At 35.3% G+C, this 27705-nt stretch overlaps 1 protein-coding gene across 4 annotated transcripts in view; it reads left to right on the forward strand.

The window, feature by feature from the left end:
• Window positions 1-1004: 1004 nt before the first annotated feature.
• Window positions 1005-27705, forward strand: part of COBLL1 (cordon-bleu WH2 repeat protein like 1) — a 173786-nt gene continuing 147085 nt past the window's right edge. The window contains exons 1-2 of one of the 4 annotated variants that reach the window (XM_074303255.1): window positions 1005-1110; window positions 2200-2314. In XM_074303255.1, coding sequence (XP_074159356.1) covers window positions 2244-2314 — 71 coding nt within the window. In that variant the 5' untranslated portion in view covers window positions 1005-1110; window positions 2200-2243. The other 3 variants (XM_074303252.1, XM_074303251.1, XM_074303254.1) reach the window with 3 other exon arrangements.

Consider the following 27705-nt stretch of genomic DNA (forward strand, 5'->3'; position numbering starts at 1 on the left):
TATTCCAATGTCTATGCAGGTAATTTTACAAACTAGTGATTTGGAGGAATGACTGATTCATGCTATTGCTTTTTATACCTAACTAAAGGATTTAGACTTGAAAACCCATGCATTTAAACAAAACCAAATTGATTGGCACTGAAAAAATAACAGTGATTTTAAAAATCCCCCTTTGAGAATATGGTGTTTCCCAAACACCATGGTTTAAACTAGCCACTCCTATGAGATCTTCAGATTGGGAGTGCATAGATGGTAATCAAAAAAATACATACTCTTGCCACTGTGGGTGGAAGGCTTTTGCAGTGCTGCCTCATTATATCAATATTATTAGGTTTTGCTATTTAAACAGTATTTTCATTTTAAAATGTCACTATAATAAGTGTAAAACTTGGCATCTATCAGAGTTAAGTTGATAAAGGGTGCTTTCGTTATGGGTCAATTCCAGTTCTTTTCTATATTATCTTTTATTTTTTCCAACTTCATTGGGAACTGTTTTTTTTTTTTTTTTTAAACTGAGGGATGTTGTCAAATTAATTTTGAAGATGAGAGAATTAACTTTCATTAAAACATTATATGGTATAGATTTCTATTTAAAACAAAAAGATATCCAGATATATCTTTCTCTGTCAGCTATTAAGATTTATTGGTAAAGGAAGCAGTGAGGATATAGAAGCAAACGAAAAAAACTCACGAATATAATTAAAAAACCTAAGTGCAAAATTCCTGAGTTTTTTTTTTTTTTTTTTTTCAATATGGTTGAAACTTTCAAGGCAGGTAATTCTTTTGTATCTGGAAGACCTTTCTCTGCATTGTTCCATCGCTCTCGGCTGTAGAGGTGGGTCCTTGACATTCTACCTAATTGCAGAAACAGATCTGATCTCAAGGGGAGAAACTGGGGAAAGGAGAACCTGTAACAGTACTGGAAAGGTCACAGTGACACTCGGGTACACCGGTTTCAGGCAGTTGCGGGAAAAGGCTTTGGCAGAAAGCTGGGGTAGAGGGAAGGAAGGTCAAGACTGCTCGCTACTACAGGACTAGCAGCAGGAGGTCCTCGTGCCTCGCCCTACTTCCGCAGGGCCAGTCTCCACCTCTCGCGCCCTTTCAGGAGAGGTACTCTCCCTTCCCACCTGTTGGGCTCCGGGGCTGGCAGAACTGCCTCAGTGACTCCCCTGGCGGTGGGAAAGGGAACGCTTCGCCTGGCAGTCGCTCTGGTTTAAAGATTTCCCCCCTCAGACCCCGAAAGGCAAGAAGCCCTAGGGGGAAGGAAATTCCTCCTCGGTACGCACCCACCCGTGCCTTGGCTCGCCCTGCTCCTCTCCCTCTCGCTCCCTCCCTCCTACATTCCCTCGGCCGTCCGGGAGGCACCCGGAGCTAGAAGAGTTGGCGGCGACTTTCTGTGCTCCCGGCTAGGGGCATGGGACAGGGTGGGTGAATGCGGGAGAGGGACGGCGCGCGCCGCGCCCATCAGTCTCTGGGGGAGCTCGTGGTGGAGGGGCGGGAAGCGGATCGCCCCGGAGAAAAAAGCTGAGGTTTTCCCTTTCTTTTCAAGCCTGGGCTCGAGAGCCCAAACTGCAGCCGCGGGGGGCGGGAGGAGGGAAGGGAAGCTGGGAGAGCGAGCCTGGGGAAAGAACAGGCAACTTCTGTCTGCTTTAGAAAGGGCGGCGGGAGCCTGGGAGAAAGGGACTGGGCACATTGCTAACTCGCCCTCCCTTCCCTCCCTCCCTCTTTTCGGAAAGAGAAAAGTTGTATATATTTATTTTGCAAGGTGGTGGTGGACTTAAATCATTTCAGCTAAGCTCGCTGGAGCAAGGGCTGTGCATTCACTGCTAAGGCAGCAGCTGCAGCTCCGGGTGCAGCTCGCGTCCAGACCCCTCCTCCCAGCCCGGGCAGCTCGGGGCAGCTAGTCTCCCTGGGCGCCGCCAAATGGCTACAGTGTAAACCCCTCGGGGTGGGAGGCGCAGCGCCGCCTTCCGTCGCTGCTCGCTCCCGCCTGGGGGAAAACCCGCCTCTAGTTGCCACTATCGCTCCACGCTGCCCGGACTGTGGGAGCTGGCTGTCCCCGCAGGTGGAAAGATAGAAAAAGAAAGGGAAGCGGTGGGTGCATGGCTCTCCGGCTGCCCGAGCCCGTTTGCGCGTAAACACCGGGGCCAGCCTCCGGGCTGCTTTGACCCAGCTTGGATTTCCCACTCGTCTCAGCAGCTTGCAGAGTTGGAAGTGGAGCGAGCGCCGCCAGCAGAGGGACGATGGACGGCCGAGCCCCGAGAGCCGAGGAAGCCCCGGCGGCAGCACCCCAGCCTCCTCCCGCCTCCTCCGGGTAAGCCCCAGCCGACCCACCCGGCTCAGGGAAGAAGCGCAGCTGCAGAAGGGCGAGTTCAGCGAGGCCTAACTAAACCCGTTTACCTGCCTAGGCTAACGATTGCCCTGCCAGCTGTGCCAGGGTGAGTCACCGCCGGCCAGAGGAGCGACCCAGAGAAGACTTTCTTTCTTTCTTAATTTTTTTTTTTTTTTCTTCTCTCGGTCTCTCTGGATTCTGGCTGGTGGTGGTAGTTTTGTAGCTTTTCTTTGTTTTAAACTGGAGCTGCGCCGGTAACTTGAAGCTCGGTTGAATGCCAGGGATTGGGACTGAGGAGTCCGGCGGGTGTAAAAATCAACAAAGAGCCCTTGTCGGGGCTCTGGAGGAACATCGGGCAATACCTGTAAGCGAACTCCCGGGAAAAAAGTTTCCTTGGCAGAGCGAGGGCTGAGGGAGGAGATCTGTGTCAGGGTGGCTCGGGGTGGGAGAAGGGACTGGCAGGCGGCATTGGAGGGCTGGGAACGCGAGCTGTCAGATCACTTGACAGCTGAGGATCGTTGGGTGTGGGGGGGCAGCGTGCTGCTTGTCTTGGGAAAGGTGCAGTGATTTGGGGTTGGGGTGTGGGTGAGTGTGGTGTGCCAGTCGCCCTTCTGTGCCAACTTGCTCTCGACGAAGGCGACTCTCTGAGGCCAGAAGAGTGCAAAATCAAACGGAAAATACCTATGGTTTTCTTTGTATCCACGTGTGCTTGAAGAAGAGATGGAAAGGGGACAGTCATCACAGGATGAGTTAATATTAAGGGAAGACTTTTTCCTACCAGATATGCAAATAGTGACTGTTCTTAACATTGTGTAAACACATCAGAGAACAGGTAGTTCTTCTAGAGATGGCGAGAACTTTAAAGTAACTTAAGGTGTTAGTAACTACTAAGACGGAGAACACTAGTTGAGTTCCTGAAATCAAACACTACCTGTACCTAGTGAAGTGCTTCTTAAAAGGGTTTTTCCCCTTTCCCCACACCTCCCGTCACCTCAGTATTTTTCCCCTCTTTTGTAACTGCCTGTTGCAGAGAATGCCTAAAGGAGAGTGGGAAGATGTGAAAATAAGAAAGTTAAGGAAAATTTATAGTATGAGTCTGGTGAATGAGAGTTGTAGTTTTTCCTTCCTAATTTAATGGATGCACAAGTCATTTTTTCCCTGGAACATGACAGGAGTTTCCCTAGAAGCAAGTCACAGCATGTTTATTCATCACACTGGCCATGTGAACATTGGCAGTTGAATAGGGGAAACATGGAAAATTTTCAAAACAATATGACTAATCTGAAAGATATTTCATATGTTGCTTACATTGAGGAAATATGTAGTATGCGAATTAATTCTTTCATTTTGTTCCAGATAACTGCCAGATTTTCCAACAGTTGCACTTTTCAATTTATTCCTTTTCTCCTCCCATTTTTCTGTTCACTTCAACATATGTCTGCTAAGATGGAAGACCTAGACAGGAGCTTATGAAGATGAACCAGAATAAGTTCCTTATTCTAGGGAGTTTACAATCCAGTTGGGAAGTAAAATGTAAACCAATAATTATAATACAAGGAAGAGAATGAGTTCCATAGAAGTAATAACAGCCAGCATTTAGTGCAAAACAAAACACAAACTTTAGTAACAGTAAAACATTGTAGCACTCATTTCTCATCTTTACATCCTGTCCTGCCTTGTCTCTATACATTTACAAAAACTATTCCTCATACCTGTAATAGTCTTTTACCACATCTGTTTATGGATTCTTCTCAGAATGATTGTTGAACCTTTGCAGAATTTGTTACTAGCATTGCCCCTCTTTTGCTTCCCACACAGTAATATTAACTTGAATCTCAAAAATTCTGTTCTCATTTGATAATTTAAGATTGTCTTCTCTCAATTCCTCCAGTTGTAAACTCTTTGAAATCAAGGAACATTTTAAAGATCTTTTTATCTCTTAACATCTAGTTAATTACCTTCAGTCAACTGGGCACTTTAAAAAGGTGTGCTGTTAGGGTCAGCTAGGTGGTGCAATGCTCCTGAACCACTCCTGAAGTAAGAAAGACCTGAGTTCATATGTGACCTGGACACTTAACGCTCTAGCTGTGTGACCCTGGGCATGTCACTTAACCCCAATTGCCTGTGTGTGTGTGTGTGAGAATAAAATTGTGTGCTGTTGAGTTATACTAGTAGAACATAGTTATATATCAGTTTACAAAACAGTTTTCATACCATAACAGTTACTGTAGATAATACATATATTCCCATTCATTTTTACAGAGAAGAGATCTGAGGTTTGGAAACTTAAAATAATTTGTCCAGAATCATCCAGCTAACAGGAATGAAAAAAAATTTATTAAGCACATTTCATGTGCCAAGCACTATGCTAAGCAGATTATTTAATACTTGGGGAAACTGAAGCAGTGGTTAAATGACTAGGGTTTCACAGCTAGTAAATGTCTGAGGCCAGAGTTGAGTTCTTCCTGACTACAGGTTCAGTAACATCCATTGGCCATTTAGCTACCTAGTAAGTAGTAGAGACAAATCTAATGGTCTTAGCTATATACTAGAGTGACTAATATATACAAACTGGTGGGGGAGAGGGGGAAGCACAGGGAGGAGAACTTACTTTAATTGTTTAAGGTTTAGCATTCCAGCAGATCCTATAATGACAGAATTTTGGCAGAAATGGGCCATTTCATGTGCTGATAATAAAAAGTACAGAGGACAGAATGCACAAGTAGTTCAGTTTGGTTGGAGAATAGGATCTCTGATATAAAGACTTTAAAAAGTATATTAAGAGCCTTTCCAGACTGAATATAAACATAGAAAAATGATTTGATGTATTATATATGTATTAAGAGTAGAGGAAACAAGGTAAATATTATGTAATTATGCTAGGCTAATGAAGAAAGTATTAGTTTATGGCTGTAATTATGCATAAGTCTTGCTTATTAGCAGCTAGAGTAAAGTTAACTGTTTAAATTCTCCAAAACTTCAATCCTTTTATTATCTGAAACCTAACTGGAAACTTAGCACAGTATGTTGACATACTTTGGTATGTCAGTCAACATATTTGGTAACCTAGAAGTGAATTATCATAAATCCTTCTGTACATTTGTTCCAATTTTTTCTTTGCATAGAGCAAATCCTTTTTTTTTTTGAAGATTAGAAGAAAGGTGCTAGATAATAATACCCTAAATTATATTTTTTTCAGAATGGGGAAATTGTGCTTCATTTTGCTAAAATAGTCTGATGTTGCTCAAGCTCCCAATTTACTTCTTAATTATTATGGTGCCATTGATTTCTTAAAAGAAAAGCTTATTCCTGAAATCAGCTTCCATACCCCTCTTACCTCTAATAATGATTTTGGTTTTGCTTTACACATAATCACTTGTGCTTTTTTTGGGGAGGGGGGGTGCTTTCTTTGTAAAAAAAAAAAAAAAAGATTAAAAATTTCTTACCTTGGAAGAAATATATTTCCTGTAGAATTAAGGTCTCTAAATTTCTAAATTAATTTTCATTTTATTTATTTATTTTAAATTTATTTATTTATTTTTCTTGAGGCTGGGGTTAAGTGACTTGTCCAGGGTCACACAGCTAGGAAGTGTTAAGTGTCTGAGACCAAATTTGAACTCAGTCCTCCTGAATTCAAGGCTGGTGCTCTATCCACTGTGCCACCTAGCTGCCCCTCTAAATTAGTTTTTTTCAAAAAAAAAAAAACCCTGTAATTATATTGAAGTTATGAAATTGAAAAACTTGGAAAATTTTTACTTCTTGTCTTACTTTGAATTAGGCAGCAGGACTCCTATCTGCCCAATCAGTGCTTTACTAGTAGTCCTGAGGGTACTAAGTTCTGATTTATTAGATGTCACTAATTGAGACAGTGATGAAGCTTTAAAAAGAAGGCTGGACAATAAGCTAGTCACTCTTTTCATTGGAGAACTATAGCATAGCCTCTAATTGCTATCTTATTTTATTTCTTGAGAGTACAGTAAATGTGTAAAGAATATTTTTTATTTCTGCAAGAATAGCGGCTTAAAATGTTTTTGTAGGTAGCCATGGATTTCAATCAAATAGCAAGCACTTATTTAGCTCTTAATATATGCAAGACACAGTGCTAGGGATTGAAATCAAGGGACAAAAATGAAACTGGATCTAAAATAACTTAGTTTTTAATGTACAGTATTTCTTAGTTATTGTCTTTGGGGATTTAAATTGATTTAGTGGGTTTTTAAAAGAAGCTTGGATCATCAGCTAAAGTTTTCTTTAAAGTAAAACTGGACTCCATGTTATGATATTAAGATCTTATTTGTAATATGTTTTGTTTTGTTTTTTAAGTAGGAATTTGGGTTACCAGAAAGGATTGAATTAAATTGTTAATGTAATTCTCACAGACTTCCCACTTGTAAAATGAGGTCGTAGGAAAAATTGTGCAATCCATAAAGCATAACATTTGAATTAGTTATTTCCTCTGAATGAGTTATGGAATAATTGAATAACAGTGTTATGGCTTTTCTTATGTTTGTAGCACCAGGTGTGGTTGATAATGCTATTTCCTATGCTGATCTGGAAAACAGCCCCATTCAAATAAATGTTTTATTTAGAAAGTCATCAGAATCTGTTGACCCTTATTATAGGTTGAATAGTCTCTACTGGGTCCTTTGGATACCTGTATGTTCTTTGCTCTCAGAAAGAAAATGAACTATGTCAGAAAAGGGTAAATAAATAACATTATTCAAGAAAAGAAAGTGGCTTAGAAGAATGCTTAATATATACATATTCTTAAAGTGCACTCGTGCCCTGGTTAATTAAGATATGGCCAAATTTATAAGCCATATTGTGTAGTGATAAATGAATGAATGAAAAGCAATTTTTTTAGTATTCAATATGTGCTAAATTCTAGGGAGACAGAGTAAAGACAACTCCTGCTCTCAAAGGAACTCAAATTCTAATTGTAAAAGAGAACATATATGGGAGGTTTCACCTGCAGGACAAATGGAAAAGCCCTGTGATTCCTAGCAAGGAAGTTCAGACTATATCTTCTTTAATGTCATTTTTCCATTTATTAAAAACATTTCTGATGTTGAACCATTGGGTGGTAAAAACTTTTTTATCGAGGTCTTCAACTATGGTTGCTAAGAAGGGAGAGATTGCAGAACCTGCAAAGATAGTTTGCCAGGTGGGCTCTACAGGAGTTGCTTTACAAAAGTGTTCATTTTATGAAATGATTTGTCTGGTTCTTTTAAATGTTGAGTTATTTGGATTTTAAAATGCATTAAAAATAATATTTGATTAAAAGAAAGAGCTATATACATATATGTTCAGCTATATAAAAATCTTTAGGGAGGGATAACGTTATCTCTAATCTAGCAAACTTGGATAGGTAAGAATCACTTCTACCTAATGGCAAGGGATGGACTAGCTGACCTTTCAAGATATACTGAATCTATTCATTGAAAATTTTAAATAATTTTGTGTTATTTTTGTGAGTTCTAGAAAGTAGGCAAAGATGTATTTTTGTTGTTGCTATTGGAATTTGATGTGACTTTTTTTTGTGTAATATTTTCCCCATCTGTTATACTAAAAAAAACCTTTCAGGATGGGAGAGAAAAGTTTCCCATGATTAATTCCCAAGGGTCAAATGTCTACAGTCTTATATAAGGACTTCAACTTATCTAAGGGAAATTAATCCCTTGATAGATTACCAAAAATGAATATGGTTCTTTTGGTAACATTAGAAAAATGCAGGTTGAATTTGATTGCTTTCCATTTCAGTCAGAGTAAATACATGGTGCTAGGTTTGTAAATTTTAAAACTGGATGAACAAATCCTTATTGTTTTCTAGACAAGAATGTACTATGTAGCTGAGTTTTTTGACACCAAATAGCAAGTATTAATTTTTTTTATTGTAAGACAAATAGAAAATTAATTTAAAAGTACTGTTAGAGCTAAAGAAAGTTTTTAAAAAATCAGAATTTTTAACAGTTAGAAAAGGATTAGTTCATCAACAAGTGTCTATTAAACACTTGTTATATGCCAGACACTCTACTAGGGGCTGAAGATATAAACACAAAAGACAAAAGATATTTTTATAATGCCAGACAGCATTACTTAACTTTATAGGTGTAGATCATCATATTTGAGTGTCTGCTGTGACCAGTAAATGTACTAAGTGATGTAAGCTTTAGGTTTGCCAATTCTCACTTGACCAATTAATTCTGTGACCCTAGTTAAAGGTTTAGAGAGGTGTGGGCCAAACACTTAGTATCTTATTTAGTTTGGAGTGAGTGATAGTTTCTTAATTTTCTGTTCCTCAATAATAACATAGGGTCTATTAATAGAAGTATGAATCCAAGGAGTACCCTCTTTGCCCACTTTATTAATTTCTAGTTCCTTGAAATTTAATTTAACAATTCTGAATATAATTTAAAAGTTCAACTCATAATTATTAAACACTAACCATTTATGTTCTGGATAAATTGGAACATTGATTCTTTGTGTCATGAATAATAGCTACTATTTACATAGAGCTTTAAGGTTTGTGGAACACTTTACACATCATATTTGATCTATATAAAATTCTAAGATAGGTGCTCTTATTATTCATTTTGCATATAAGGAAACTGAGGCTCACAAATGTGAATGATCTTCCCCAAGATCACATAGAGAATATCTGTATCAGAATTTGAACTTGGATCTTTCTAACCCTGAATCTAGCCCTCTATCCACTGTACAGCTGTATAGAGTGGATCTATATTTATAGTCTAGCCATTAAAATATTTATTTTTCATGAGACCATTGTATGAATAAGGAAAGCAGTGTTGGTGTTGATAAGTGTGGATATTGTAGTGTACTTTTTGTATTTTACCTCATATATATCACAAATTGGTTATATAACATTTATAATTTGATCTCTTCCCTTTTCCCATTCCTTTTATCCTCTTCCTACTACTTAGTTCTGAAGTAAAGAGAAATTAAATAAACACAAGGCAAGTAATAGTGACAGCAGCAGTTTAAACCATTTTCTCCCACCCCACCCCCCAAACTATTTGTTTGAAATGAATTAATTTCTTAGCTGGTATAAAAGATGTGATTATTGCCCCTGACTTCCTATTCTTTATTTAAGTATTCTTCAGCAGCTGATAGCAAAGTCATGACTTACGCCTTATTCTGGCTCAAAACTGAATATCTAAGATTCTCTGGATTTTACTCTTCTCATATGTAGCTTAGATAGATGATGAGGAATGATGTGCAACATCATTCTTCCATGTCATAGAAGTGCTCACCTACTTTTCCTCCTTGAGCTCTCTCCTTCCATTCCCCACTCCAGCTTCATTTTCTTCCCAGAAAGATACTTGTAGAATCTTTGAAAGGATCTTGGGCTATTTCTTTCCTTCATGTCTATTTGGCCAGCTTACCTCATAGATCCTAGGACTCCTCCCTGCTTAGCATTTCTACTACCTCTTTATGTTTCCTGGGCCAAGACACTGGAGGAAGTTAGGTGCTACCCAGTTACCATTCTTCCCTTGTTTTTTGGATTGGGGTTATTTATTATACATCTTTCCTGGCATTGTCATTTAACCTTTACCTTATTGAGGGTATGTTGCGTGGGCCATTACATGCTAAATACCCCTTTTGGCTGAAAAAACAACTTCCTAAGCAAAGCTCTGATTATTCTACTTCTTTCCTTCCTTGGTGACACTTAAAAAACCCTATGCCTGTATTTATTGGCATATTTATATCCCTTTTGATACGTATGTAGAATTTTCTTTTTTCTTTTTTAAGCATCCCTTCCTAAGAATAAGTTGAATACTTTCAGTTAGGAAAAAAATAAATTTGCTTCCTTCCATTAAAGGCAGCCTTAGAAAGACAGAAAAATTTCTACAGACAGCTATTATTTCAGATGGAAAGAAACTGGCTTCACATGAATCACTTTCCCCTTCTGGGTCTATTTTTCCTTCTACTATTTTAATCAGGGAGAAAGTAAACTTGTTTCCTATCCTTTTTATCAGAGATTAAAACCTTCAATCAGAGATTATAACCTATAGTGAAAAGATACTAAATTTGAAACCAGAGGGCCCAAGTTTAAATTATCACTAGAATGTATTTCCCAATCCATAAAATTATTGGGATGGAACTACATAAAATCATTTCCAGGTCTAAATTGAGGATGGTAATTGTTATTTTATATTAGTCCCTTCTTTATATTGTCAGTATTTTAGCTGGGATCTGTGGTAAAATAGATAAGAACACAGTTCTGTAATAAAAAAGACTAGACTTTCAACAATTGGTCAAGACACTTGTTTGAGATGTGATTCTGAGCATGTCCCTTCACCTCTCTAGACATAACTTGCCTCATCTTAAAAGTGGGTAAAGTTTGGAGTCAGATAATCTGGGTTAAAATTCCACATGTGGTACTTAACTATATATGTAGCCTTGAACAAGTCATCTCTGAAGTTATTTGTAGAAGTAGGATTGGATTAAGGGACCACTTAAGGTTTTAATTAGTGAACCTTTGGTTGATAGTTATTGTGAGGAAAGTGAGCATTCAGCTGTAAATCTTGTTTATGTTCTTAAAGAGAACCTTGACTTCAGGAAAATGATAGCATTAGAGAAATGTTTGTTGACTTTTTAAAATAAATTCTATAGTATAAATTCAGTTGCCATGTATTTATGATTATAAATGACTATATATATATATATATGTCCACATATTATTTTTACATGTCTTTCCATAATGAAAGCCCTGTCTCTGTGTGTGTGTCTCTCTGTGTGTGTGTGTGTGTGTGTGTGTTTCTGGTGAGAATAGTATTTAACATATTTGAACAGAATTGAGAACATTTACCAGATTAGTGGTTTTCTGGAAAATTTTCCACTCTGATAAAATTTGTATAAAGTGCCAATCTGATCTGTAATCTATATCAAGTTACTACAAAGCTTCATCAAAGTGTGATTTGATCCAAACAAAGTGGAACAGATGTTTAGCAGTTCCGTCATGGTTAGAATTATATTGTAATTAGACAAAACTTTATTTGGCATATAAAATAATCCAGCTTCTGTATTCCTGTTTCTTATTAAATCTGTTTATACTGAAATTTAGAAATCTCAAATTTATGTCAAGTCAAGTAAACAAGAATTTATTAAGTACCTACTCTGTGCTGATACTATACTAAGGAATGGGGATACAAAAAAAGAAAAGAAAATCTAAAATTCGCGCTGTGAAATAGGGATAATAAGATCACCTACCTCATAGGATTGTTGTAAGAGTCAAATGAGACCAAATATAGCCATTTGCAAACTTTAATGTGCTATAATGCTGTTGTTCAGTCATTTCAATTGTGTCCAACAATCATTTGAGGTTTTCTTGGCAAAGGTATTGGAATGGTTTGCCATTTCTTTTTCTAAGTGATTTTTTTCACTGAGGGAAACAGGGTTAAGTGACTTGCCCAAGTCATAACTATTAAGTATCTGAGACTAGATTTAAATTCAGATCTTCCTGACCCTAGTCTTGGCATTCTATTCACTGAACCACCTAACTTCCCTCAAAGCTAGTAAATGTTAGCAATTATTATCATCATCATCTTTACAAAGTAATAACTAGTACAGTTATCTGAAAGCACCTAGTGAAACTACTGTGATTATGGATTATTACGCTAAATCATGCTGTTGTTTTTCCCTACTTTTTAAATGGATAAAATTGTATTTTTTCATGATAGGGAGAAAATTTTTGCTATCTAAAGACTAAATATTTCAGATTTCTGAAATGGCTTTGAACCTAAGGCATCAAATAAAAAAAAAGATATGGGAAATAGGATAAATAAGAGAGACAAATGTATTTTAATTAAAATATTATAATATTTTGGGAAAGAAAGAAAGAGAGAATAGGGCAATGATAATTCCAAAATACTTTTTTTAAATGTGGCAATAGGAGCAAGGGATTAAAAGCTGTGAAATTGAACAGTTGATACTTGAACAATGGAGTAAAGAGATAGAAGATAGATTGCATGAATGTTTGTGCACTCTGTAAAGATAAATAGTAACTTCCATCTAAATCCAGTTTGATAGTTGCATAGGAGCAATGTAATACTAATTGGCTGGGTATATAGAGGTGAGATAAATTAGATGCTTAAGAACATTTTCCACTTTTTTTTTTCAATGAATATCAACAAATGGCTCATAAGGGTACTGTGTACAAAAGAGGCTGTATAGAGACATGTGTAGAGGCTGTATCTAGAGACAGCCTTGGTTTCAGTCTGATTTTACCTTCTGATAGGGGCTGAAGTGGCCCAGACAATTCTGAATAGACTCTTGAAATTACAGATGAGTATGAGTTGTTGGTCTGAAGAGAGAATTTCCATTCTGGAAGTTCCCTACGATATACTAGTGAAATCAAAAGTCTGAACGAAAAGCAACACAAAACAATCAAAACCTCAGTGTGCAAGGAGGCATAGTGTGTTGGTGGAGTGGGTTCTTATAGTTTGCCGTAAGTGACCAAAAATTCTAATTATAAATCTGTATTTTGACATTGTTTTGTGGAGAATGTTGATACAGCATTTGTCTAAATATATAAAAATTATTTTAATAAGAAAAACTATGAAGGGGTAAGGATAATTATAATTACCAAAAACAAAAACAAAACAAACAAACAAACAAAAAAAGCCCAAGCCCTTCAGTTTTAAATTTAAATTTAATTTAATTTCAGTTGTATCTTTTCCCTTATTTCCCCATTCCCTTTCCATTGATAGTTTCATTTTTAGGTTAATGTTTAAGCAGGGTTAGTCCTTAGATAATGGCCTGCTAATGCAATCCCAGTTTATTGCTCCAGCACTATCAATATTCATTTGGAATGATTGGATTTTTTTTAGTATAGGTAACAATTTGTCATGATCAATGCTACTCTTGAGTTTGAAAAGTAAGGGAGAGAGACAGATACAAAAAGAGATAGGGACAGAGAGAAAGAGAAAGAGAAAAAGAAAAAGAAATTAAAGGGAGCTGAGGAAGGAAAGAATGCCAAGCTTCTCTGATTATCTTAGTCAATTTACTCTGTAATTTAACCCTTTTTCTGACAGGGAAAGAAGTACATTCCGTTGATGCTTTTAAAATTCTAGTGACCTTTGGCAATTGTGCATCCACTCCCCTCCCGCCCCCCAAACAAGTAGATAAAATCTATGGGAAAATTTTCTTGATTTTTTTTTTAAATTTTCAAAAGAGAAAGGGAAACATGGGATTATGTTGAAACTTCCAATTTTTTCCATTTCTGATGTAAACATATTACTATTTTATATTCTGTGTGTCACCCACAGATACATAAATGTAATTTTTTTTTCTTTTCTGAGAGCTTCTTCTTTGATGTAGATATTACTTCAAACAAAAGGATGAAAATGTGTCAGAATTTCCATAGTGTTTTGAAGAGGACCAACATTGTAATAGCTTTCCTTTCTGCATTAATATATATTTTGATATTATAGCAATAATGATGTAAAATAATGATTATATTTAGGATTGAAGTGACAAAAGGATCAGGAGGAATGAACACAATCAACAGGAAAAATCATGGTATGAGATTAATTCAAGGCTATTTCCCAAACATATGACCTGGCCATCTTTAAAGCTTTCATGCCTTCAATTTGAGATGCATTCTCTTTGCCACCAAGTTTTGGTGCCCCTATATTTAGTAAACATAAACTTGTTAAAATAATGTTTTTTTATATCTTTTATTTACTTTATATTTATACAAAGAAGTTGTAAACAAAAAAAAATTTGAATTCAGGTTTTTCTTGTGCAGAGTAGACATTTAGTAAAGTTGAATTGAGTAAGCAATGTTGTTGTTGATTAAAAGTGATCTTATCTAGTCAGAAATAGCAAGTTTATCAGTAGTTGAGTTTTAATTCATTATTATTCAGCTCAGTGAATGTACTGTGAATTTAATTCCTTGCATCATTCCACACTGAACCAAGGTTTTTGTTCTTTGGAGGTAACTGGCAGCCAGTTGGCAGATAGGCAGATTCATTTGGAATGTTGTCTTTTTTTATATATGTGAATATGTGTGTGTGTGTCTGTATGTGTGTATATATACGTGTGTATGTATGCGCCTGAGAATCTTTACAGATAAATCTGATCCTTAATAAACTTCAACATCTAAAACTTCTGGATTGAATTAATTATAAAAGATGTTTCATTAATTTAATGTGGAAGTATCATATGCAACCCTCCTCCCCCTTTAAAAAATACCTATACATATTTTTATTTAGGATGCTATTTACTAGGGCATTGTTGTTGTGAAACTGGCATATGACACTTATTTTAAAATTTAGAGTTTATCTGAGTTAATCTGAGTTAATCTGAGAATGCTCAATTATGAAATTCTTCCCTTAGTGTAAGATCATTTTGCAAGCAATGTTCTTTGCAGTGTATTAATGAAATGAAATGAAAAAATGTGAAATTCATTAGTGTTGTGAGTGAAAATTCTAGGAATACATGCTTTTATTTGCACAGAAAACAGCAACTTTTAGTAACATGTAAATTGTTTCATTAATAGCCTCTAAATATTACATATAGTCAGAACATGAGTACCTCGACATTTTTTACAACATATCATTTGGATTAATGAACTGCTTTGGAAGCAGAAAAAAGGGAATTAGGCACTGATCTAAGATGGACTATGTTTGAACAGGAACTACATAAGAATTCTTTACATTTCTGACAATACCTTGAAATCTAGACTGTAAACATGCTTTCTAGAATTCAGGTCTCTAGTAAGGAGAGGATTTACTTTTTGATATAAACATTGTGCACTGGTGAGTGGTCTAAAACTGCAGAAGTTAGTTTCATATACTGATAAAAGGAGAGAATTAGTTTTTAAAAATGCTTTAAATGAAACACTGTAGTATCAAAGAGATGCTTTAAAGAGAATAGGACAATATACATACTAGCTTCTTTATGTTTAGGGAATGAGATATGGTCCTATAGTAAATTTCAAATGGAAAAGAAAGTTATTGAAGATATGTTTTTCTCAAATTGTAGTTTCTGTTTGCATAAAAATAAGATGAAATTCTAATCTAGAATATATTAAGAATAATTTCAGTGTAATGATAACTTGCTGCATAAATAGTGGAACTGATTTAGAACATAATAATTCCAAGATGTATTTTAGTGCTTTTTATTAACATCTGAAGGATGTCTTAATAGTCCTACTGAGTGAACCAGTATACTTAACTCATTTGCATTCATATATATATTGTTTTTTGGTCTTCAGTACCATTTATTGGGCTATAGATCAACAACTATGGAATGTTAAAAATATTTAGAAATGATGATATAGCTCATCCTCTTTGAAAAGCACATTTAAGGTTAGGGAAACTTCTTGATTGGAAAGTATTTATAATTTGGTCAAAGAAAAATGAGAGGATTATATGTAAATAATGAACAAATCAGTTTTAGATGAAGTAGTATTTCCTTAAGATAAGGAGGTCACAATATAAGAGGTCAGCATTTAAAATATTACTTTCAAAGGAAAGAGAAGTGTTAAATTCAGGCTTTTCTAAAGGGATTTTTCAAAAAGGTATAAAAATGATCAAAAGTACAAGTTTATTTTGAATTAAGTTTTTAATAACATTTTATCATAATCCTAGATTATATTGTATTAAGTTAAATTCAAATAATAGGGGAGGACTAGGTCTCTTCACTCTAGTGTTTCATGTGAAAATAGGTGGGAACAGAAGTTTTTATATCTACTCAGGAAGCCACAATGTATGTGCAAATTGAAGCTATTTTTGATTGCAAAATACTAATTAACCTTAATGAAAATTACATGGTCTTTTAAAGGATAAAAGTGGATCCTAAGCCTCCAGAATAGGAGACAGGATATGTTGTAATTCCATTAAAAAAAATAACCATCTCTCTTTGTAAGGCTATATAAAATGCCTCACCTTTTGTCTACCCTAATTTTCTCATCTGTAAAATGGGTATAATACTACATTTTCATTTTTTTGCTTATGAAGACAAATATATAATACATAGAAAGCAGTTCACAAATTGAATATTTAAAATTCAGAATTTTGTGTATAATGCCCTCCTCTCATGTACTGAATATAGAACTATTCATTTATTTGATATTTAAATTCAGAAAAAATAATAAAAATATTTTTGAAGAATAGTAAATTGAATATATTCACCAGCAGCAATTTAAAATGAGACCAATGACAGTGTTTGAGATTTATTTCAACTAAAGTTAATTGAGAAGAAATGTTAAAGAAGTTGTAGGTATTGATGATTTTAAAAATCCCCCAAATATTTTATTATATTCATTGACCGATTTCCTCTTTATACTAGAAATGAACATGTATATTCTCCATTCCAGAAATGAAAATTTAGTTTATTGCTCTTAGACAGTATTCCTTATTGTTATGTGTGCTACTGTGCCGTAAACTAGTATAGAATGTGGTAGGAATCTTAAGGGTTGAAATTAAGGCATAAGTAAATGAAGAAGAACCTAAGTAATTACTCCTGAATCCTTTCTTTCTCTGCATATATGGCTAGCAATAAAGTCTTCAATGAAAACATTGCTGGAAACTTCTATCCTCTGGAGATTTTAATCCCTATATGTAATCTCTGAGTTGAGTTCTTTGCTGAAGTATACATTGACTTTAACCCTGTGCCTTTAGTTGGCTAGGGCCATTAAGTAATGTATATAAATAGACTGAATTGTTCATTGCTACTATTTGGAATTAATCTCACAAACAGTGATGTTCATTTCTCTTTATTTTGCTTTTTTTGTGACAGTGCAAAAAATGAAATTAGTATTGATAATAATAATAAATACATAATTCTTTTGCTGTTACTATAATATGTTATTAAATAGAAAGTGACATTTTACAAACTCATAAATTATAGTATACCCTTCATTCAGCAAACATTCAACAACAGCAACAGCATTAAGTGTCTCATGTGCAAAGTGTCCTGGACAAGATGAGGCTAACAGTCAAGCAAAGTATAGTATTTAGAGAACTATGTAAATGAAAACTTTTGAACATTAACATTTTAGTACAGATATTTATATTTGAATAAATATAACTCTAATAAGCCCCTCTGAAATTCTGAAGAAAGTCAGATGTTTTATGTGGATGAGTTACAACCCATGGCATGGGTTTGTCCATGCATGGAAATATCCTTATGGGGGTGGGGTGGGGATGGGTGGGAATGCCCAGAGAAAGGGTATTGTATACTAGAAAGAAAAGTGAGGGTGTTTCATCAGTAGAGACAGCCTGTCATGAGAATGGTCAGATAGATACTCCCCAGTCCCAAACCAGAGATTTTTCAGCCTACCACTTACCTCAGTGCTCTGTCAGCATAGATTGGTGGATGTTCATCACTATTGGGTAACAGAAATAATGAGTTGAGCAAATACTTTAAATATTTGCAAATATAACTAATTCCCATTTGTTAGAATGCAACAGTTGATTGTGGCAGAGAACATTTTTAAAACACTAGAGGTTCCAAGGTTATATCATGTAGCCACAAGCTGGTACTACAATGTTATATTTAGCTGGTATTTTGACTAGGAAACCTAGTCTTTGGTATAGGTGAATTATGATTCTCTACCTTGTTTTGCAACTGACTATGAACCTAGGTGGAGTGAGATAGGTTTGGAGAGTAGAAGGAGTAATTTGCAGATTGGCTATGGAGCTAATAAACTGTGGCCCAGCCATTGGGTTTTATCTAAATTCTGTGTGATGCTCAGAATGAGCATTTGAGAAGATGCAGAACTATACCTTTGTTCAGGAAAGAGCATTTTGATTTAAAGTTGGAACAACAATATTACTAAAATTCTCTTCTCTTTAGAGTTTTGTCCTTGAATCATGTAATTATAAGCTATTTCATATATGAGTGGTAAAGATATTCAGGGATTCCAAGTCATTAATCACTGTATTTTGAATCTGTATTTTGTAAAAGGGATTTTTTGAGAATGAAATTAGTTGTCAAGATCTTTGCTGTATTTTTTATTTCTTTTTCACTTAATAAATAGCAGTTTATTTTTCCCAGTTTACTTGTAAACTATAGTTTTCAGCATTCATTTGGTAAGATTTTTGAGTTTCAATTTTCCCCTTCCCTTCCTCTTCTCTTCCCAAGATAGCAAGCATTCTCTTCTGATATTATTGAGCACTCTCTTCTAGATAAAAATATCTAGGGTTTCATGGCTTTGCTCACTACCTATATGAAGCTTCTTCTCAATCTTTTTTTTTTTGGCTAGATCTCCATCCAGGTCACAGATCCATAACTTTGGGTGTCCCATAAGACTCTATCCTTGGTCTTCTTTTCTTTCTCTTTCTCTCTCTCTCTCTCTCTCTCTCTCTCTCTCTCTCTCTCTCTCTCTCTCTCTCTCTCTCTCTCTTTTTTTTTTTTTTTTTTTTTTTTTTTTGCTAAGGCAATTGAGGTTAAGTGACTTGCCAAGGGTCACATAGCTAGGAAGTGTTAAGTGTCTGAAGTGAAATTTGAACTCAGGTCCCTCCTGACTTCAGGGCTGGTGTCCTATCCACTGCACCACCTAGCTGCCCCCTTTTCCTTTTATACCATTTTACTTGGTGATCTTCCTCAGTTCCCATGAATTCAGTCATCTCTACACTGATCTTTCTCAAATCTCTATCTTCTCTGCTAAAATCTATCGTATATCTCTAGTAGCTTTTCAGAAATATTGTGCTTATATCCAATGATCACCATGCTTAAACTGATCTTATTAGCTTTCTTCCTAACATGACTTCTCCCTAAATTTAGTATTTTTGATCCAGTTGTATTTTTTTCTTCATGGAATTACAGAATTTGAGCATGGAAGTGACCTCAATTGGGCCACCAAGTACCTATTTCTTTCTTTCTTTTTTTTTTCTTCTACTGTATCTGATTTTTTTTTTAATCAACAAACAGATTCAGACAGCATCTTACATTTTCTGGCCCTCTTAGTTGATTATATAACTGCAACAATGTGGTCTATTATAGTAAATCATCTACTAAAGGCTCCTCATGTTTTCATCAAAGTTATGCTCAATGGTTAATGCATCATAAAGATTTTATAGAGATGAAAAATCAGACATATGGCTTGGTGCTTACTTGTATCTTCTCAAGCACCTTTTTTTTTTAATTTAGAATTTTTTTCCACAGTATATATGCATGAGTAATTTTTTATAATATTATCCCTTGTATTCATTTTTCCAGATTTTCCCCTCCCTCCCTCTACTCCCTCCCCTAGATGACAGGCAATCCCATACATTTTACATGTGTTACAGTATAACCTAGATACAATATATGTGTGTAAATACCATTTTCTTGTTGCACATTAAGTATTAGATTCCGAAGGTATAAGTAACCTGGGTAGATAAGACAGTAGTGCTACCAATTTACATTCACTTCCCAGTGTTCCTTCTCTGGATGTAGTTATTTCTGTCCATCATTGTTCAACTGGAAGTGAGTTGGATCTTCTTTATATTGAAGATATCCACTTCCATCAGAATACCTCTTCATACAGCATTGAAGTGTACAGCGATCTTCTGGTTCTATTCATTTCACTCAGCATCAGTTGATGTAAGTCTCTCCAAGCTTCTCTGTATTCCTCCTGCTGGTCATTTCCTATAGAGCAATAATATTCCATAACCTTCATATACCATAATTTACCCAACCATTCTCCAATTGATGGACATCCATTCATCTTCCAGACCAAGTACCTATTTCTAAAAGGAATCTTAACTGTATATATCCAGCAAGAAAATTACCTTATGCCTTAAGACCTCCAAGGTCCAAGACAGCCCATTCCATTTTGGGACAGCTCTACTTATTAATAAATTCTTTGGGGATATCTAACCTTAATTTTCATTAGAATAAATCTAATCCTTTTTTGCATTTTTGGTTTCCCAGGCTAAATACACCCAGTTACAGCAATTGATTCTCACATAGCATTGTCTCAAGACACTTCCTTATCTTGGTTACTCTACATGAACACTCCAGTATATCAGTGTCCTTTTGCAATTGAGGTACCTATATTTAAATACAATACACCAAGAGATAGAGAAGAAAAAAGTATAGTGAGGCTATTATCTTTTTATTTTTGAAAGATCTTCGTTCTCTTAATGAGCCCCAAGATCATATTAGATGGGATTTATTTTGCTTCCACATTATCCTACTGACTCATTTTGAGCTTGCAACTTAATTAAACCCCTGTTTTTTTCCCCCAGAACAGCTGTTGTCTAACCATACTTCCCCAATGTTCTATTGACAGAACTGTTTTTTTATATTCATGTTAGATATTATTATTTATACCTACTTAATTATGTCTTTTGATCAAGAATCTTTTAAATACTGAGAACCATCTTATATATTAGCTACCCTTTTCAGCCTGTGTCAGATAAGATATGCAGATATGATGAAGATACCATCTATTTCTTTATCTGGGTCATTGATAAAAATTATGAACTGCATATGGCTATTCACAGATCCCTGGACTATTCTACTGCTAATTTCCATTGATACTGAGCCATTAAGGAGGAAAGGGAATAATCATTTATATAATATCTACTATGTGTGAAGCATCGTGCTAGATACTTTACAAATATTAGCTCATTTGATCCTACAACAATCCTATGAAATCTTGTTATTTCTGTTTTATATTTGAAAAAACAGAAGGAATAAGAAGTTAAATTATCTGCATAGGATCCCTTTAGGTAATAAATGTCTGAAGTTACTTTTGAACTCTATGCCCAGTGCTCTCTTCATTACCATTTGTTTATTTGGCTATCCAGCCATTTCTGAATCCACCTAATTGTATCATTGTTTATCTGCTTCTCTCTAACATTTTCTCCATGTAGGGAGAAAAGAGATACTTAATAAAGAATTTTGCTAACATTTAACTAAACTATAGGTATCAGTGTAATTTTAAGCTTTATTAGTTTGAAAACTATACTAAGACTTTTGAAATACCCTCTTTATCCACAGCATTCCCCTTACCTGCTAACATAGTAATTGTGTCAAAAAAGGAAATGAAGTTAAATCTGACATGACCTATTCTTGATCAAGCCACTCGGTTCTTTGTCATTACCCCTCTCATTTCTAGATATTTAGTCTTGTCTAACATTTTCCCATCAATAGAAGCAAACTTATTTCCCTATAGCTTTGCATTTGTGGGGGTTCTGATTTTCAAAAAAGTAATTTAGTTTATTTTTCTCTAATTTTAAATTACCGTTTATTTTCTGTGATTTTTCAGATATCATTGACAGTGGATCCATAACCATGCCTTCCACGTCTCTTGGGACTGGAGGATATAGTGCATGAAGGCCAAGTGACTTGAATCCATCACTGGCCACTGCATGTTCCTTTAAAATTTCCTTGCTTATGGTTAACCTTACCTTGTTAATCATTTCTGTCATTTTCCAGTGCATTGTCCTTATCAGAGAAAATAGAAGCAAAATAAGAAATGACTGACTCTGCCTGTTCTCTGTTGATTATTGTTAGTCCACCCACAATAATTTAGCTCTCAATGTAGCTTAACAAATAAAATTCACACTTTTTCTTTTTGCCCCTAGCTTCCGCTTGGCAGTCTCAACTCAGATTTTCTTAGGGATAGAATAGAGAAGTAACTTTCTCAAGGACCAATTTGGCCTTAGATAGAGATAAATTGACTAAAAATAGTGTGGATTTATTTAGTGATTTAAGACTGGCAAAATGCTTTATGTGTATTATCTTATTTGATGTTCACCTCAACATGATAAAGTCAGTTTTGTATCCTCATTTTTCAATTGAAAAACAGACTTTTAAATATATATGATTTGACCAGGGTCGCACAGCTAATAAGTACTTATGGAAGATTCAAACTCAAATCTTCCTGATTCCAAGACCAGTATTTTATTTACTGTGCGACTCAGCTGTTCATGATACTAAAAATGAGAGACCTACCTTTTGATTCATTTAGTGGGGAATTTAGGAGTGGGAGTAGACTTTAGGAGCATTGGGTAGGAGAGATAAAGAAGGAGCTGGGATTGGGGAGGATATAAGATCAGAATAAAAATGTGTCATAAACACTGGAGAGAGGGATATCTCAGGGTAACCATCATGGCAATCTAGGCCTTGGTTGAAATAACAATCAGACCACAATAGGAGGAAAAAGGTGAAAAATGATCATATGAGAAGCCTTTCTGGATCCAGCACTCGGGTTGTTCCAGATTACCTTCATTCTTTCCATTTCCACACAAGCATACCTGGGTTATACACCTGACATAACTGTTGTACTTAGGGATGCTGAAGCAGGCCAAGTATTTCATGACAGGAGAGAGATTTCCATCAGTATGCCTGGATTCTTATCTCTGGTGTTATAAGCAGAGATAACAATTATTGAGTTTGCATCAGGCATGGAAGTTTCCATATATAGGAGAAGTGATTCAGAATGACCAGCAGGATGGGTATTAGGACAAGAGATTAAGGACTATCTAGAGTAGAGAATGCCTGTCCCAAGAATGGCTAGGCAGATAATATCCCACTTTCTTTGAATTCAAACCAAGAATTTTTAGACTTACCACTCTACCCCTTGCTCTGACTTGAACATTTCATTTATAAAGAGTTATAGAAGAAATGTTAGTGAGGCTCAGTAAAGATTTTGAGAGGAATTAGAGAGTCATGTGATTATGGATTTTGTGGTGTTTCTTTCTGGCTTTCTGGCACATATATACAAAGTTAGATACATTAGTGGAGACAATTCTTTATCCTTTATTCTTACTTCTAGTTTTTTTTCTTAAATCATAAAAATGTTTGTAAGCAGTCTACTTATCCCTAGGTGATATGAGACTTGAATTCAGTAACCTTAGTTGTAGATAGCAGTATCATCATATGAAAGGCAAAACAGTATCATTTTTATAGTTAGAAACAAAGAAAATATCTTTATTCTACTTCTTACTAGCAATTATAAGACTTTTTAAAAAATCAACTTTAATGAATTTTTAAAGACCTGTTTACTTTGACAAAAGGAAATGTATCATCATTAAAAATTATTCTATTACTGTTTACTATTTTGGTTTATAGTGTAACTGTCCTTTAAACAGTTAAATAGTTAAGCTACAGTTTTGTTATTTTAAGGAAAGAAAATTAACTAAATACATTCTGCAATAAACTGTAATTCCTGTTAGCTTACTTACTAATACAGAATATGATTTTTGGTATCAGGTTTTCTTGCCATTAACAGTAATTAGAAAAGGTTCTATTGGGTAAGATTGGAGGCGTTGAAAGCACAATGTGTGTATTGTAAACCTTTATTTCTGCTTCCTCAATAAAAGCAAAGTAATCAGTTAACCAAATATGTTCTTTTATTGGAGTTTAATTGTTAAGAGCCTAATGGAAAGAGCTTATCTCTGAGTTTTCAGGAGAGTCTCCTCTTTCATAAAATAGTCTAGATTTTGTTTTGTGCCACCTATATCTATAGCTTTGTTTCTCTTCTTTGACCAGTGTTGCAATAGTTAGAATGAAAAAAAGAGATTTTGGAAATCACGTGATGACCTTGGATTAACACTTTATTTCCACACTTGCCTCTTTCATATATAACTTAAAATAAAAAGTACCAAATTAACTGCAACTTTTTTTTTTTTTCTGAGCCAACTGGGGTTTGTTTCTCTTCTTTGACCAGTGTTGCAATAGTTAGAATGAAAAAAAGAGATTTTGGAAATCACGTGATGACCTTGGATTAACACTTTATTTCCACACTTGCCTCTTTCATATATAACTTAAAATAAAAAGTACCAAATTAACTGCAACTTTTTTTTTTTTTCTGAGCCAACTGGGGTTAAGTGACTTGCCCAGGGTCACACAGGCAGGAAGTGATGTATCTAAGGCAGGATTTAAACTCAGGTCCTCCCAATCTCAGGGCTAATGCTCTACCCACTGCACCCACTGGATGCCCTCATTAACTGCTACTTATTACTCATAAAATTAGTAATCTGGAAAAGATGTGCTGCCAGGTTCATGTAGATTATTAATTTTCTTTATGTTGAGATTATTATGAGATGTTTTTATACATAGAGGAGAGGTCTGCATTAGTGGAAAGAGTACTACTGGATTTGGAATAAAGAAACCTGGATTCAAATTCTGCCTTTGACATCTAGCCTTTGTGTGACTTTGGACAAATCATTTAATCTCTATGACCCTCAGTTTTCTTAGTTAGAAAGTGAATAGTTTGAACCAGATAACCTTTAGTATGTATCTGTGATCTTGCATTCCTTTAATCTAGGATCGTGTGGTCTGAGGTCAGAGTGATAATAGTAGCTACATTTTTGTTACAGCAACAGATACTTTTATGTAACGTATTCACACTCTTTAACCAACAAACTAATGAGCCCTGCAGTTGGAACTTTTCTGGTTCTGGAGCAGGGCACATGATTAAAAGGACAATTTAGAAAACTTCATTCTCTTTCTAAATAACTGAGATATTTGCTGTTTACCCCTGCTGGCCATAACCTGTCAGAAATGGATATAGAACAGGGAGGACATTTAAAAGGTCATTCAGAAGACAATGGACAAGCCAATCAGCATATTTAGATCTTAGAACTGCAGGGATCACTGGGATTGGATGATTATGTTATTTGGCACGTGTCATATAAATGTTGGCATTTTTATTATGGCATAAAATAATCTATTCAAGGTAATGGTAGTTTTTTTTGTTTTGTTTTGTTTTTTGTTTTTAAGCTTAGCAGTTTAGAGGAGAAAAAAAATCCCAACCAAGTGGCAAAGCTGGCAGTAGCCTTTTCCCCCCCTCCAAACCAAACAAAAACCTTTTCAAATCTGCCAGCCTTTCAAGACAAGGACACATTTTAAATGAAAGTCAATGGAAACCTGGCTTCAGTTTTATAAGCAATAGAGACATATCTGGTTTCTCACCAATTGTTTCCTTCTTCACTTCATTATTCACTTTGTGTCTGATATTTGGGCAGATTTTCTGGCACTGACAATATTCCTAAGTCTTCGTAGCTCTCTTTTCATGTTTAAATTTGACTTCACAGGGAAAGACTCTCTCCCCATATTTTGTATATTACCGAGTTAGCTATTTGTCACTGTGTTAAGGTGACCCTTTACAGAAACACAAGTGGTTCTTGAAAGAAGTTATAGTAAAATCTCACTTATTTGAAGCTCAGACTTTTAGCCACTTCATCCTTTTAGCACACCATCCTAAGTTTAAAAGATACTCTAGTACCCAAAATAATTGTCACAAAGCCCCTGTACTCTATTGGTATCTGTTTTAATTCTTGAGCAAGGTTCCACAAAATAGAGTTGTAGATAGTATTGTAATGTTTGGGCTAGCTTTCTGGAGGATCTTGGGACCAGCCTGAGTCCTTGGTCTTAGTAGAGGAGGCAGGAGAACCACCAGGATAATCAAAAATAGAATGTGTCATTTCCAGTCCTTCTTAGACCTTATATACCTTATTGTGATTTCATCATTACAGCATACTGAATATGTGTGAACTAGAGAACCATTACATTATCATGCTAAGTACTAAGTATATGTAAATTAAGGTACCATCATCTCATCAGTTCCACTAAGTTAACACCTTGTTGTAAGTATCCTTGTTTCAAGTATATTTCTTCAGAGTTCTGGCCCTCTACATAATATGATGGAGAACCTAAGAATATGGTTGATTAGGAGCTACTTTCTGGCATTTTTTTAGTGATGAAATTGTGAAAACCAACTGTGCTGTTTTCTTCAGTAGTAATTCTCAAGATGCACAGTTAGAATTGTAGATTTAGAACTTGAAGGGGTCTTTGGGATTAATTAATTCTCTTAATTAATTCACCCTCTCATTTTATAGACAGAGAAATTGAAGTCCAGAGAGATAAATTGACAAATAGAGAAATAATTCAAACCAATATTGATTTGAAATCATTTGCTACATTCACTTGGGGAGGTGGGGTGGGGTGGTGCAACTAATGGCAACAGCAATGTTTCTCTCCAATGGGGATTTTAACCATTTAACAAATGTATGGTAAGGCCTACTATAAGTAAAGGCAATCTCCTAAGGACTGTGAATACAAAGACTAATATATCCCTGGCCCCATTCTTTTTTTATGTTTATTTATATTTTATTTTTAGATTTTTATTTTCAAAATATATGTATAGTTTTCAACATTCACCCTTGCAAAATCTTGTGCTTCAAATTTTTTTCTCTTTCTCTTACCCCACCCCCTTCCTTAGATAGCAAGTTATCCAGTATATATTAAATATGTGCAATTCTTCTATACATAGTTCCACATTTATCATGCTGCATGAGAAAAATTAGGTCAAAAAGGAAAAAAAATGAGAAAAAGCAAAAAGCAAGCAAACAATAACAAAAAAGATGAAAATATTATGCTGTGATTCACATTCAGTCCCCCACAGTCCTCTTTCTGTATGCAAATCGCTTTCTCCATCACAAGTCTATTGAAATTGGCCTGAATTACCTCATTGTTGCATACTCTTGTTTTGCTGTATACAAAATTCTCTTTCTATTCACTTCACTTAGGATCACTTTATGTAAGTTTCCCCAAGCTTTTATGAAATCATCCTGATGATCATTTCTTATAGAATAATAATATCCCATAACATTCATATATGTAACATTTTTAGCTTTTCCCCAACTGATGGGCAAAAACTTAGTTTCCATTTCCTTGCCACTACAAAAAGGGCTGCTGCAAACATTTTTTTGTGCATGTGGGTCCTTTCCTCTTTTTTATGATCTCTTTTGGGATACAAGTCCAGTAGAAATACTGCTGAATCAAAGGGCATGCACAGTTTGATAGCCCTTTAGGCATAGTTCCACTTGTGCTCCAGAATGGTTAGATAAATTCACAACTCCACCAACAATATATCAGTGTCCCAGTTTTCTCACATGCCTTCCAACATTATCTTTTCCTGTCATCTGAGCCAATCTGAGAGGTGTGTAGTAGTACCTCAGTTGTTTAAATTTGTATTTCTCTGATCAGTAATGATTTAGAGCATTTTTTCATGTGACTAGAAATTGTTTTAATTTCATCATTAGAAAAGGGTCTGTTCATATCCTCTGACCATTTATCATTTGGAAACTGGCTTGTATTATAAATTTGAGTCAATTCTCTGTGTATTTTAGAAATGAGGCTCTTATCAGAACCCTTGGATGTAAAAAAATTTTCTCAGTTTTCTGCTTCCCTTTCTAATATTATTTGCATTGTTTTTGTTTGTACAAAACCTTTTTAACTTAATATAAATCAAAATTACCCATTTTGCCTTTCATAGCGTACTTTACTTCTTTAGCACAAATTTCTTCCTTCTCTACAGATCTGAGAGGTAAACTATCCCTTGTCCTTCTGATTTGCCTATAGTATCACTGTTTATGTCTAAATCATAAATCCATTTCGATCTT

Source organism: Sminthopsis crassicaudata, chromosome 3 (assembly GCF_048593235.1).
Source record: "Sminthopsis crassicaudata isolate SCR6 chromosome 3, ASM4859323v1, whole genome shotgun sequence".
Lineage (NCBI taxonomy): Eukaryota > Metazoa > Chordata > Mammalia > Dasyuromorphia > Dasyuridae > Sminthopsis > Sminthopsis crassicaudata.